Source organism: Podarcis cretensis (assembly GCF_951804945.1).
Source record: "Podarcis cretensis genome assembly, chromosome: 2".
Classification (NCBI taxonomy): domain Eukaryota; kingdom Metazoa; phylum Chordata; class Lepidosauria; order Squamata; family Lacertidae; genus Podarcis; species Podarcis cretensis.
Window position 1 is genome coordinate 6,084,826 of NC_137171.1, and position 14,165 is coordinate 6,098,990.

The 14,165-nt window shown below is 49.1% G+C and overlaps 1 protein-coding gene across 2 annotated transcripts in view; it reads left to right on the top strand.

The window, feature by feature from the left end:
* The window catches only part of NCKAP5L (NCK associated protein 5 like), a 45,960-nt gene extending 32,083 nt beyond the window's left edge, over positions 1-13,877 (top strand). For both annotated transcript variants that reach the window (XM_079966543.1, XM_079966544.1), the window contains exons 7-13: positions 648-761; positions 1,969-4,073; positions 6,473-6,635; positions 8,059-8,137; positions 11,115-11,435; positions 11,776-11,915; positions 12,249-13,877. In XM_079966543.1, the coding sequence (XP_079822669.1) occupies positions 648-761; positions 1,969-4,073; positions 6,473-6,635; positions 8,059-8,137; positions 11,115-11,435; positions 11,776-11,915; positions 12,249-12,485 (3,159 nt within the window). In that variant the 3' untranslated portion in view covers positions 12,486-13,877. The remainder of the gene's footprint in view (positions 1-647; positions 762-1,968; positions 4,074-6,472; positions 6,636-8,058; positions 8,138-11,114; positions 11,436-11,775; positions 11,916-12,248) is intronic.
* The last annotated feature ends 288 nt before the right edge of the window (positions 13,878-14,165 follow it).

Here is a 14,165-nt window from a genome sequence, read left to right on the forward strand (position 1 = left end):
AGAGTCGCTTCTTGGGACTGACCAGTGACAATTGTGCTGATAAGAAGCCTGGGTGGGTGGGGAGAGACTGCAGAAGGAGTCTGAAGGGGAAGCATCAGTGGGTGAATGAAAGTGGGATCTTAATGGAATCTCATGAGCTTTACCCTACGGGGTTTTCCCCAGCTGGCTACTATGAGATCAGGGGGCTGGCTAGAAGGGCCTTTGGCCTGATCCAACAGGCTGTTCTTATTGCTCCCTTGAGCAATACATCTGCATGCCACTCAGTACTTGCCAGTGGCCTTTTCAGCCTTGCTCATCTGGCTGCCTTGCCATTTCACCTTTGGAATTCAGGAATGTATTTTAAAGCAAGCCGATTGAGGGTGGAATCTATTTGTGTTTTTTTTTATAAAAAAATACTCCCTTCCCTTCACCATAATGCCCTAGGGTGTGTCATAGCAATTTAAAAACAGTTTAACTTAGCTTTAACCAAAGCAGAGTGGAAATGCACCTTGTGGAGAGTGGTTTTCCTTCTGAGTGTCTGTGTGAAGGAGGTTGTGAGCCTGTGTGTCTCGGCTGCCTGCCTGCAGTTCTACTGAGGCTGTTTAGAGTGGCAGTTCCCTCCCTTGCTGCAGTGCCTTTGCCCTTCACGGTGCTCCTTCTATCCCCAGCTCCCAGCCCATCCTGCTTCCTTGCTCTCGGATCCATCGTCCATCTCCCAGCCAGGCACAGTGGAGAAGCTCCCCGCTTCGTTGCCCTTGGGACACTGCATCTTGCAGAGAGAGGTATGTTCTGCAAAGCACCCCTGCCCTGGATTACCTGTGAGAGTCCTTGCTGCCTCTGCAGCACCCAGCCCTCTCCCCCAGTACTCTTCCCGTTGCATCCCTGTTTCACCGCAACTTAGAGACTGAAGGTGTTTGCTTCCTGGAATGGGGCCCAGAGCCATTAATTGCTGCTTTGCTGTGCGGCTCGGCACTGTGTGTACCTTAGATGCAGCTGACATCTCAAGGTGCCAGGCTCAACAGCTCGCACTGAATCATGGGAATTTTGGACACGGCCCAGTTTCCCAGGGAAGAAGAAGAAGAAGAGATTATCTGAGGTGGACCCAAAATTAGAATGCTGGTCTTTTTTCCATCTGGGGGATATTTTGGGCAGAAGCACCTGTTAACAGGCAAGAGACTGTTCCAATTGGTAGGCTTGGGGGGTCATCATTCCCAGGTGGCATCGAAAACTGGGAGCAAGCTGAGGCTTTCAGATATGCCTGCAAGGCAGCAGATGCAAGATTGGGCATTGGAGGTAAGGGCTAAAAGGCCGCCTGGTTAAGCATTCCAGCCCCACCACAGACACCATTTTCCCCTTACGGTCTCTGTATAGCTCAAGCTTCCTCCAGATTTTTTTGCTGAATTTATGCCGCAAAAATAGAGAAGCTTTGGCATGAGCTGGAACTGTTCTTTGCATGGGAAGGGACGGTAGAGCAGTGGTGGAGCACATGCTTGGTTGTGCAGAAGGCTACCGGTTCAGTTGCTGGCATCTTCAGGTGAAAGGTTCTTGGGCAGGCAGAGATAATGACTGGCTTGGGCAACCAAACAAGCCAGGATATGCGTGAGCATCAGGCACCTGTGTGCATCCCTTTCCAAATAGGAAAACAGGTCAGGAACTCGGTTAGCCATAGCTTCCCATGGCATTTGAACTGGGAAACTGTGGCTTGAAGGCTCCCAAACATGCCAGGATGCGAAGCCATGGTTTAAAGGTGGCCTCCAAATCCTGCTTTGCTTGGAAGCCATTGACCACATTTTTCCTGCTTTGGGCCTAATGGGACTCTGGGCAGCTGAGGCTTCCTGACTTGTCTCCTTGCTTGTGCAAAGGGAGGAGCAAAGGGGCTGTGTGTAGATGTGGGAAGCTTGTGATTTAATCGTTGGAACATGTATACTGTGTGTGTTTGTGTGTATGATCTAGAGGTTTTTACACTTTGCCCTTTCTGACTCCCCATAGGTTATTTCTGAGGAGCAGTGTGCTGGCACTCCAGGGCCCAACCCCCAGTCCTTGGAAGCCCTGTCCCCGTTCCTGCGCAAGAAGGCCCAGATCCTGGAGGTGCTTCGCTCGCTGGAGGAGATGGACCCCCTGCTCACTTTCCCCTCCCCTTGGAGAGAGCCTGGGCAAGGGGGCTCTCCAGAAGGGGTGACGGCCGAAGCCTGGCCCTGCCTGCTGCTGGCACAGGGGGAAGGGGTCCCTAGGCAGCCTCCTCCAAAAGGAGAGGGCAGCTCCTCCTCCTCCTCGGACGAGGCCGGCGAAGGCGACCCCCCAGAGAAAGGACACCCCGGGCAGGTGCTGCTGAGCGCTCTGGCCGAGCACAAGCTGGACTTGGGCGACATGGAGACGTACCTGCACCACGTCCTGAGGGAGGCAGGCGACAGCGCTCTGCTCAATGGGGAGCCCAATGGGCCTGGCTTGGTGGAAGCCCCGGAGGGGCAGCTGGGCAGCTACAAGCACATCCAGGCGGTCACTTGCCTGGAGGCCTTGGGGCCGCCCTCGGCTTGCAGGGAGCCGACTTACCTTGGGGTCTTGGCACCAAGCGAGGGCAAGGACAAGTCCCGCCCAGGCCCGCCCATCCCCTCCCCCTCCAAGGTGCTCAAGTTGCTCAAGATGCCGCCCCCTCCCAGCCCCGCTGCCCTCCGCCTCAGCCCCCAGCTGACCCGCAGCTCCAAAATCCCTTGTCGCAGCAACACCTACGAGGTGTACCACTCCCCGACGCCCAGCCGCAAGGGCTCCCCGGACAGTCCCTTCCCCAGCGACTCCAGCATTGCTGGGGGACACCCTTCTCCCAAGTCTGCCCGGCACCTTGTTCCGGTGCCCCCCAAAGTCACGCCAACCTCTCCTGACCCCTTTGGCTACCACAAACCCCACGAGTACGAGAATGTCTTAGAGCTGTCCCTCAGCAGCGCCATCAGTCCTCATGCCCACTCCCCCCGAGACGCCAAGCTGGATGTCCCTGAAGCACTCCCGCCCGCGTGCCGCTCGGCACCCCTCCGTGCTGTGCCGTCCAGCGACGTCTCACTCGAGCCCTGCCCCTTTGCCGGGGGCCGGGAAAAGCCAGGCCCTGAGAGCAGGCACTCTCCGCCACTTGCTCGCCGAGCCTCCGAGGGTTCCAAGAAGGTGGCGAACGGGCCGAGCAAGCGGGCGCCTGAGGCAGCCAACATGCCCTTCAAAGAACGGCTTACTGTGCTCGGGAGGCTGAAGGGAGCGGAGGGCAAGGAGGCGCCAGGCTTTGAGAAAGGGAGGGCCCCTGCCCGGCTCTGTGAGCGCACCGAGGGCTTTGGCGAGGCTCACCCCAGGCTGGGCACCGGAAGCAGCAGCCTCAAGCACCACGAGCCTTGCCATGGCGGCGAACCAGCCCCTCGGTGCTACTCCTCCCACTCGGTCGGCTCCCGTGGCAGTGACCCCGAACACCACGCCTCCAAGAGCCGTTTGCTGGGAACTCCGGGTGCAAGGAACCCTCCTAAGCCCCCGCCACCAGGGAAGAACACCAAGAGTCCTCATGGGAGCCCGACAAAGTTGCCGTCCAAATCCCCAACCAAGGCCTCCGCCCCGGAGCCCAAGCCGTGCCAGGCACCGGCCAAGACGCCCACTAGTGTCGGGCGCAAGAACCCGCCTTGCCTGGACTCGGTCAAGGGCAGCAAAGCTGGACCTCCAGCCAGCATTGAGGAGAAGGTGATGAAAGGTATCGAGGAGAACGTTTTGCGCAGGCACAAAGGAGGGGCGGCAGCAGGTGAGGCGAAGCAGAAGAACTCTAGCGGCCTCGCCAGCTGGTTTGGTCTGCGCAAGAGCAAGCTCCCTGCCCTCAGCCGCAGGCCTGAGGCCCCCAAAGTCAAGGAGGGCAAGATGGTCTCCCGCAGGCTGGAGGCTGAGAGCCTAAACATTTCCAAACTCATGGAGAAGGCGGAGGACCTGCGCAAAGCCCTAGAGGAAGAGAAGGCCTACATCAACGGGTTGGCCTTGGACAAGCCCCGGCCCCATGCCTGCGACACCGGCCACAGTCAGCTGACGCTGATGTATCAGGAGGTGACTGCCGAGAACTTCATGCAGCAGCTGCTCAACAGGTAGGTGACGCAGCTGAAGCCGGGTTCCTGTGAGAGTTATCAGCATCGAAGAAAGAGTCTTGCTGAGGAAGAATCAGCATGGCTTCTGCAAAAGTAACTCCTATCTCACAAGCTTCTTAGAGTCCTTGAGAGTGCCAGTCAGCATGGGGATAGAGGTGATCTGGTAATCACGGTATACTTGGGCTTTTGAAAACCTTTTGTCAAAGCCTCCCCCACGGCTTCTGAGTAAACCGATCAGTAATGGGTTAGGAGAGAAGGTCCTCTTTCCATAGATTCATAGACTTTGAAGGGACCTTAGCAGTCATTTAGTCCAGGGCCCTGCTCAGTGCAGCATCTGCAGTGCACAATGCAACTAAAATATCCCTGGTGGACAACTGCTTAGCATCTGCTTAAATACTTCCAGCGAAAGAAAGCATGCCACTTCCTGAAGTAGAATCTGTTTTGGGGATAACTAGTTAAAAGAACAGGATGCCAAGAGGAGGACAGTTACTCTTAGTGGAGGGATGTAAGAAGTTGGAGAAGAACACAGGAAGAACTTGTTGGATCAGGCCAAAGGTAAATCTAGTTTAGCATCCTTTTTTCACATTGGCCAGCCTGTGGGAAGCCTGCAGGCTAGACAAGGGTGAGCAACACACTGCCCACCTACGATTCGCAGCAAATGGTGTTTCTTAGGATCCCCCAAGGATCTGTATTGGGACTGGTGCTTTTTGTCTCGTTCATAAATTACCCAAGAGTTGGGGGTGAGCAGTGAGGTGCTCAAGTGTGCTGATGACACCCAGTTGTTCAGAGTGGTAGAAATAAAAAGGAATTGCAAAAAACTCCTGAGTTATCTCTCAAACTTTAATGACAGCTGAGGTTCAAAGTAAGTACAGGCAACCTGTTTGCACTTGTTCAAAGAATTGTGCACACACTGGCCATTTTTGGACCTGGAAGAGGATGGAATAGGGGCGTGACAGGTTTCTGCACATTGCCAGCATACACAGTGACCCTGAATGCATGCTCCCCCCGAGATCGGGGGTTGCCTGTAAGTGTAAAGTGATGCAAAAATTTCAAACTTCACATATCTGTTTGTGGGAGTCTAAACTGGCAGTGACTAACGAGGAAAGGGATCTTGGGAGTTGTGCTTTACAGCCTGAGGAAGACGTCAACTCAGGGTGCAGCAGCTGATCATTAGGAATGGAGCGGAAAATAAAACTCCCAATATAGTAATGTCTTCATGCATGGAATACTGTGTACAGTCCTTATTGCTGCATCTCAAAAAAAGACAGTGTGGAGCTGGAAAAGGGACATAAAAGGACATCCAGGATGCTGGAGCAGCCTCCTTATAAGGAAAAGTTAATTCATTTGGGACTTTTTAATTTGGAGAAAGGACTCAATTATGCATGGTGTGGAGAAGTTGGATAGAGAGGTTTCCATCCCTGTCGTAATTCTAGGACCTGGAGTCATCCGGTGAAGTTGAATGTTGGAAGGTTTAGGACAAACAAATGGCAGTGCAATGTTAAACTGGAATGCACTGCTCTAAGAGGTGCTGATGGCCAGCAGTTTAAAGGGGGATTAGAAAGATTTGTAGAGGGAAAGACCATTGGTGTTTACTAGCTATGATGGCTACAAGCCACCTCCAGGATGAGAGGTCAACCTGGATGCACAAATGCAGTCACTGGGAAAGAACAGCACGTGCCACTTGTGGATTTTTCAGGGGCATCTGATTGGCCACTGAAATCTTGCCATTTTATGAAACGTTTATGTGGCTGGCTAAGAACACAGGACTATTGATTCTAATGTATTAAAAATCTCTATCTGTGCAAAATCTGTACCAAGGTAATCAAATGTTCTGTACCAAACCAAGTTTTTCTGTGACCTGACATTGAGGAAAGGAGAGATTTGCATTACTGCGTATTTCATTTAATTTCTGGATCTGAGAGCTGTTACGGTGTGCAGCATAACTGAAATCCATGCCCAGCTTTCCCCCTAGGTTCTGATGGTGCACAAGGCAACACCTCCAATCCTCTCTTGCAGTCTCAAGGGCCAGAAACTTGCTTCTTCGTATTTATTTTTAAAAACTGAACCAAATTCCAATTTCCACATTTGTGTGATATAGCCACCCTTTGTAGGCAACCCCATTGAAAAGTGGAGGTTTAACGGCAGAAGAGGCTGTTCCTGGGGGAAACTAGTCTGGCTGTGTATGCAGTGAGGTCTCTGAAATTTTGATTTCAAATCTTGGGTGGAAAAGCAGGTATAAAAAACGGGGCAAATGAGACCCTGGTGCGTTTTGCTGGGCTATAGAACTCTCTCAAGGAGACAGACATTTCTGGCCTGCAGGGGCTCAGGGAAATGAGGTGCTTCAGGGAGAATATGGGGTCGGCCTTCATCTTTCTCCCCTCTCACCTGCTCTGTGGCAGGGTGGATGGCAAAGAGGCGCCGTTTGAGACTCACCTGGAGCAGAAGAACGAGCTGCAGGGCCTGCACAGAGGCCTGCATGATGCCAAAGATGCCCGCCTCATCCGGCCTCCACGCAATGGCATCGTTGGCCACCTCCATGCCTGCCAGGAAGCCCCTGCCAAGGTGAGCCAGTCGTGACTCCCAGAGTCCTCCTGTCCTGGCAGTGGCGGAGCGTGTCTCCATACCGCCTGTGGTGGGTGCGTGCGGGGGCCCTCTCCGGGGGCAGGGCCAGGGACTAAGGACAAATAGAGCCCAACACTCCTGCCCAGCCCCCGCCGCTGCTGGAGCGATACCAACCCCAAGCGGCTTGGGTATTGCACTCTCCTCGCACGCGAGGGTTACTTGAGAGTCGCTGCTACAGAGACAGCTGCGGCTGTAAAGGCTGCATTTCCCCCTTCGGACTCAGGCTGCCTCTGTGTTGTTGTTTTTTAACCAGCTACTTCTGCACCGTGGCAGCTGCCGTCAAAATGTACAGTTCTTAAAAAGAGCCCCCTTATAAAGACCTGCTTGTGACATCAGCGTCGTTCTGTGCAGTACCTCCTCCTCTCCCCCCTCAAAGTGGTGAGGGGTTGACACAAGAGCTGCCTTTTCCTTTTTTTTCTTTTTTTTGAATAATATTTATTCAGGTTTTAAAACATTACAACATAAAAAACACAATACACAATACCAAAAAAACAAGACATTTCCAAGAAAAAATGCAAAAAAGCAAAAAAACCAAAAACAGATAAAAAGGAAAAAATAATAATTAGAAAATACATACAATCAAAACAGAAAAAAACAAGTTAAACCTTTACATAATTTTTTTTCTATGGCTTATTTCCTTGACCTCCTCACACCTCCCCTCTTTGTTTTCTAGTTCAAATAGATATTTCAGCAAATCCATCTTTATTTTTATCCTAATAATTTATCTTAATATACTGTAATTTTCCATTCTCTCTTTCACGAATTAGCCATCCACTTTTACTTTATTTAATCTTATTTCTCATTAAAACTGATATATTTAAGCCTATTCTCTTAAGACATTTCCCCTAGGGTCATAAAAATTCCATTCCACAATTTCTCCATCTCTCATTAAAAGCATTTTTTTAAAAAATTCTCAATATATACACTTTAAATTCCCAATTTTCTTTCACCGTCTCCCCTCCCTGGTCTCGGCCCCTGCCAACAGTTCCAGCTTACAACAGTCCATCAACCTGGAGATCTCAAATCCGAGGCTCTTAAGTCTTTTTCATGTCCCATCTGCCGATCTTCTTGATAATCTTTAATATTAAGAAACAGTTCTCGGGGGAGCTCCAACCCAACGATGGTCATATTCCTTCTTATCAAGTCTGCCAGATTTCCATAATTAAACATAGGGCCCATAAAGTATTCCCGATCTTGTTTCACACTTCTTCCGAGTCCAAAGGCCCCAGAAACTTCGGTTCCCAAGAGCTGCGTTTTCCAAGGTGCAGGCAAAGCGCAAAAGCTCTCTGCGCTGCAAATGGTTTCACTCCAACGCCTGAGTATCTGAGTCCTGCTCACCAGCAACCTCTCTGTTTCCCTCTAGCTTCGTGATGCAACTTTGCAAGAGGAGATCCCATCCGATGACAGCCTGGCTGAGTCCGTGACCTCCCAGCACTTTGCAGGTGAGCTTTATGGGATGTCACCGGCAGAGGGGACAAAGTGTGGCAGGTGGGCACCTTCATTAGAAGGTGCACACAGACTACTATTCTGTGCTGCTTTTAACTGAGCAAGGTGGAATGGGGAGGGAGAAGAGCCATTCAGGATGGGCACTCCGAATGAGAGAATACACTCTCATATAGAAGGATCCACTTTCTATAATGATTAATGATTGCATTCTTCTCTAATGTGTAGTATAGCCCCCCCTTTTTTTTTTACACAAGGAGAATCAAGCTCAGTGGAGGCCTTTTGAGGATATTCCCATAATTCTTTGCAGGCTTCCATGAATTGTGCTCCATCTGTACACAGGAAATAACTGGCATAAAGAATTGCTTCCTAGAGTGGAAATGAATGTCTTCTCTGTGCCGAAGAGAAACCTCCTGCGGGAGATCTGGTGGGCCTGTCTCCAGTAACTTTCCCATGAGAAAATCTGCTTTGTAGATTTGAGCCTACTGTTAATAGAATTGTGCCCACATAAATCTATTTTTTAAAAAAATAATATTTATTGACAGTTTAAAAGTTACAAAAAGAAAAGATAAAAAAGAAAAAGAATTAAACAATACAATACATTACAAAAACAAAAACACTACATAAAACATTAAATTAACAAAACAATTAAAAACACATCCAATAATTTCAAAATCTTGTCTTTCAATCACTTGTTTCAGCGACCTCCTCTCACCTCCCTTTTTGTATTCCACTTCAATTACCTGTTTCAGCAATTCCTTTCCATCTTTCTCTATCTTCTGTCCTGTAATTTGTCTTAACATATTCTAACCTTGTTTCCCCCCCCTTTAATACATTAACAATCTATCTGTACCTATTTCCTTATAACATTTCTGCTAAAGCCATTTAACTTCATTCCATCATTTTTCTAACATTCATTAATTTTACAATATTTCTGTAAATAATCTTTAAATTTTTTCCAATCTTCTTCCACCAACTCTCCTCCCTGATCTCGGATTCTGCCAGTCATTTCCGCCAGTTCCATATAGTCTATCAAGTTCATCTGCCATTCTTCCTGGGTGGGTAAATCTTGTGTCTTCCAATACTTCGCGATGAGTATTCTTGCTGCTGTTATTGCATACATAAAGAAAGTTCTATCTTTCTTTGGCACCAATTGGCCGACCATGCCCAGGAGAAAGGCCTCTGGTTTCTTCAGGAAGGTATATTTAAATACCTTTTTCATTTCATTGTAAATCATCTCCCAGAATGTCTTAATCCTTGGGCATGTCCACCAAAGGTGAAAGAATGTACCTTCAGTCTTATTACATTTCCAACATTTATTTTCGGGCAAATGGTAAATTTTTGCAAGCTTAACTGATGTCGTGTACCACCTGTAAATCATTTTCATTACATTTTCTCTTAAAGCATTACATGCCGTAAATTTCATACCTGTAGTCCATAACTGTTCCCAGTCAGCCATCATAATGTTATATCCAACATCTTGTGCCCATTTACTCATAGGAGATTTCACCGTTTCATCTTGAGTGTTCTATTTCAACAGCAAGTTATACATTCTTGACAAATTCTTAATTTTGGGATCTAACAATTCTGTTTCCAATTTTGATTTTTCCACCTGGAAGCCAACTTTTTTGTCCAAATTATATGCCTCCATTATTTGGTAATAATGGAGCCAATCTCGCACTTTATTTTTTAATTTTTCAAAACTCTGCAGTTTTACTTTGTCTCCATCTTGTTCCAAAATCTCCCAATATTTCGGCCATTTGGCCTCCATATTGAGTTTTTTCTGTGCCTTCGCTTCCATTGGTGACAACCATCTTGGGGTTTTATTTTCTAACAAATCCTTATTTCTTATCCAAACATTAATCAGTGCTTTTCTAACAATATGGTTTTTAAACGCTTTATGTGCTTTTACTTTATCATACCACAAATATGCATGCCAACCAAATACGTTGTTGAAACCTAAATCCAACACATGGGTATTTTCAAGAAGCAGCCATTCTCTCAGCCAGCAAAAAGCAGCTGATTCATAGTAAGGTTTAAGGTCTGGCAGGGCAAATCCACCTCTTTCTTTAGCGTCAGTTAATATCTTAAATTTTATTTGTGGCTTCTTGCCCTGCCAGACAAATCTGGAAATATCTCTCTGCCACTTCTTGAAACAATCCATCTTGTCTATAATTTGCAATGTTTGAAACAAAAACAACATCCTTGGCAATACATTCATTTTTATCACAGCAATTTGGCCTAGCAATGATAACTTCAAATTTGTCCATATTTCTAAATCCTTTTTCACTTCAGTCCAACATTTCTCATAATTATCCTTAAACAAGTTCACATTCTTAGCAGTCATATTAACCCCTAGATATTTCACTTTCTTAACCAATGTTAATCCTGTTCCCTCCTGGAACTTCTCCCTCTCACTCACAGTGCCCACATAAATCTAGTTCTTACATTCGGAGCTTAACTTTTAAAAATGTATATTAGGCTTTGGATTTGTGACGAAAAGTGGTTTAATTTTATTTTTTTTAAAAAAATGAATTTCAAAGAGCAAGTACTCCTGTTTGCTTCTAATTCTGATTTAAGAAGGGAATAGCACTGAATCAAGGCTGCGTTAAAACAGATAACTGTTGGTTTGAATGCGGTTGGAATATGTGTTCCCGGGATTTTATGGCTAATTCTAGCAGAAAGGAAGATCTATGAGGTCCGAAGCAGACAAACGGTTGGCTCAAGAATGCTGGAGAGGGGAGAAGACAGGAGGGGAGGTTTCAGGAACTCCTATCTTTTTTAAAGGAGACCTTAAACTAAGATTTGCAGAATCATAGAATTGTAGAATTGGAAAGGCACCCTATGTCCCATTCGGGGATCAAACTTGCAACCTGGAGCTTTCAATATATAAGCTGTTTGGAGTAGAAAGGGGCAGAATGACAGGGAATCCTTTGATGTGGATTCTGACTCCACCTCTTGATCCATGATCCACAGTGTGCAGCTCCCTGACTCGGACTCTGGACAGTGGCATTGGCACCTTTCCGCCGCCGGACTACTGCATCGGGATGCCCTGCAAGAGCGTGCCTAAACCCAGGCCCCGACTCGACCCTCCGTCAGCCGGCCCTTTCCCGGCCAGGGGCCCTCCGCCCGTCACCCGGGTTCCCCGCAAGGCCCGGACGCTGGAGAGGGAGGTGCCCAGCGCAGAGGACCTGCTGGGCCCCAGCAAGCACCAAAGCATGCCAGCTTTCCACGGCGTCTTAGCCAGTGCTGAGCCACCCCCCAGGCACCGGGATCGCAGGGATCGCTGCCCAGGAGGTTTGTATCGCCCAGAAGGTGGTGCGCAACAGGAAGGGGGACAACCATTAATTCTGAATTGTTTTATTTCATGTTTTAATGTCTTGTAAACAGCTTTGAGATTTTTTCTTTTAAATTTAAACTAGTATAGAAATGGTGATGGTGATGGTGAGAATAATAATGAATTGTTCTGTCCTGTGGGCCCAAATACAGCTTGTGGGGAGAGATGCAGGTGAGCAATCTCTCTGACACTTATTTGTCTGGACTCGTGCAACTTCCCTGCTGGGCTCTTCAAAAGCAATGGGGAATTTGGCTTCCCCCACCCACCCTAATGAATTGCACCTCTGCTTTCCCCTCTCAGACCTTTGCAACGAACCCAGCAAACCACGGCACGCCCAGCAGAGCAAGAACTGGACTTTCCCCAATGCCAAAGCATCCGCCGGCACCGACCCCTTCCTCTGCTCCCCTCACGGCCTGGAGGGCCTTCATGGTTCTGCAATGGTAAGTGAGGGTGGGGTGACTGGGGGGAAACCAAGGCTCAGGCCAGGGGTGGGGATCTTTTCTCCCTCCAGACGTTACTGGACTGCAACTCCCACCATTCCTAGCCAGCGGCTGTGCTTGCTGGGGCTGATGGGACTTGTAGTTCAGCAAGATCTGGAGGACAAATCTTCTCCCTAGCTTGTTTAGGCCATGCCTCGCTCTAGCTCTGGCTTGCAGATGGAGCTTTCAATGTGCCGGACATTTGGTGCTTCTGTTCCAGTCCACTTCCACCCCCGCCATCCATTGGTATGTTCCTCAGCTCCTAAGCAGCCTTGCTGCTCTCTGTATCCGCAGGGCTCTGCTTGCAGCGTTGTCGAGAGGAGAAGGGCCTCGTCGGATGGGCCTCAGGCCTCGCCGGCCTTCAGCACCAGCAGCAGCCGCACCCCCAGCGCATCCGACGTGGGCGAGGAGGGCAGCACGGAGGCCCGTTCCAGGGATATGGGCCCAGAAGGGCAGCCGGGCCTGGAGAACTCCGAGTCCCTGAGCGACTCTCTTTATGACAGCTTGTCCTCCTGCGGCAGCCAGGGTTGAGCGTGGCGGGAGGGGGTGGAACGGGGCACGGGTTTCTCAACGTGACACCGCCACGTGCTGCTTCGGAGGGCCACACGCTTGCCCATGGGAACCTGCTTGATTCTCCCAAACCAAATCTTGGCCCTGCACCAGAGCACGGCGATGCGTCTTCCACACCCAGCGCCCCCCACCTGCCCCCCTCCCCAAAAGAATGAAATGGGACCGTGAAAACCATGACACCAGGAGGCTTCTCTGCCCAAGAGAAGAAAGGGGTCCAAGGAGGTAATGCAGCGTGGTGGTCATGCACATAGACTCTTGCCGAACGCCATTAGGCCCGCTTAGCTTATGGGGGGTGGGGGTCCGGGGTCCTGCGCATCTAAAATGGCGACCCTTTGGTTGAAGCACGGGAGATGGGGGTGGGATCTGTCTTATTTTGCTTGAACCCTTGGCCGCTTTATTCGGCTCATAAATTCACTGTGAGAGGCGTTGGATCCAAGGTACGCTAGAAAAATCTGGCCTGGAGTTGAGGTGTTCTGAGTAGAGTATGTTTGCCAACCAGGTGCCCTCTAGGCGCTTTGGAACACAACTCCCATCATCCCTTCCCTGTGGCTGGGGTTGGTGGGCGTTGTGGTTCAAAGCGTCTAGCAGGCCCCCAGGTTGGCAAAGACTGGAGCAGAGGGTGTTCTCTTGAAGGGGTAGGTCATTGCAAAGGTGTGGGTCGCCTGTGCAGAGCTTGCACCAGTGCAATATTCTCACCCCCTTGGCCCCCATTTTGCAGGTGAAGGTTGCTGAGCGATGGTGCTGCCTGGGCCTCTTAAGCGCCCCTCTTTGCGCCTAAGAAGCTGCCCCTTTTACCTCATATTTCCTTCTCTGCCTTTCATCACTTGGAGAGCATGTGCAACTTTGCCAAATCCAGTATTTCTCACCACCCAGGAAGAGGCATAGGGCTCCTCACTCAGTTACACGTGACTGCTGCAGTGTACCAAACAAGATTATTTGAGGGGGGGGGGGGAAGCGAGCGCAGGGATTGGCAGGGTAGTGCTTCTACCTCCTTCTCTTTCATGAAGTAGCTCCCACAGCCCTTCTTCCCCACTGGAACCAACTTGGCAGGACACTTCTTATCCAGAACCTCACATGCGTGGGACTTAACACTTCTGTGGGTTTCAGGAATGGCTAGCTGGGTTCCTCACTCCCCATCCCTTCCTTGTATCCCCCCATTTAAATGTTAAGTTTCTAATGTTGCTGTTTTAGTTTCCACACGTTCAGGCCCCCTCTTCTTTCCTTTCCCTGTTTCTAAAGGAGCCCCACGGGGTTCCCCAGATGGTGCTATTTTGCTGTGTACAGGCCCCTTTCCTTACGAGTCTTCCTTACGTTGTCCTTTTTTAAAAAAAAAAAAAGAATTTGGGTTTGTTTGTTTTTTAAAAAAAAAACATTAAGATGTCTTTTGCTCCTCTACTAATTTATATAAGTTATTGTGAAATGAGGCTGTTTATTGTCTTTTGATCTCCCAGGAAATAAAGGGGTAAAAAAAATGTGTGTGTATTGGATTGGATACATGGATTTGGGGGAAACAATTTGCACAGCATTCTCCCCTGATGCCTTTTCTCTTTCCTGAAAAGGGGTCTCTCATTCCCCTAAGCGGTGTGTTTCTGTACCTTTTGATGTCTGGGCTATAACATTTCCCAGCCCCCATCCCAGTTT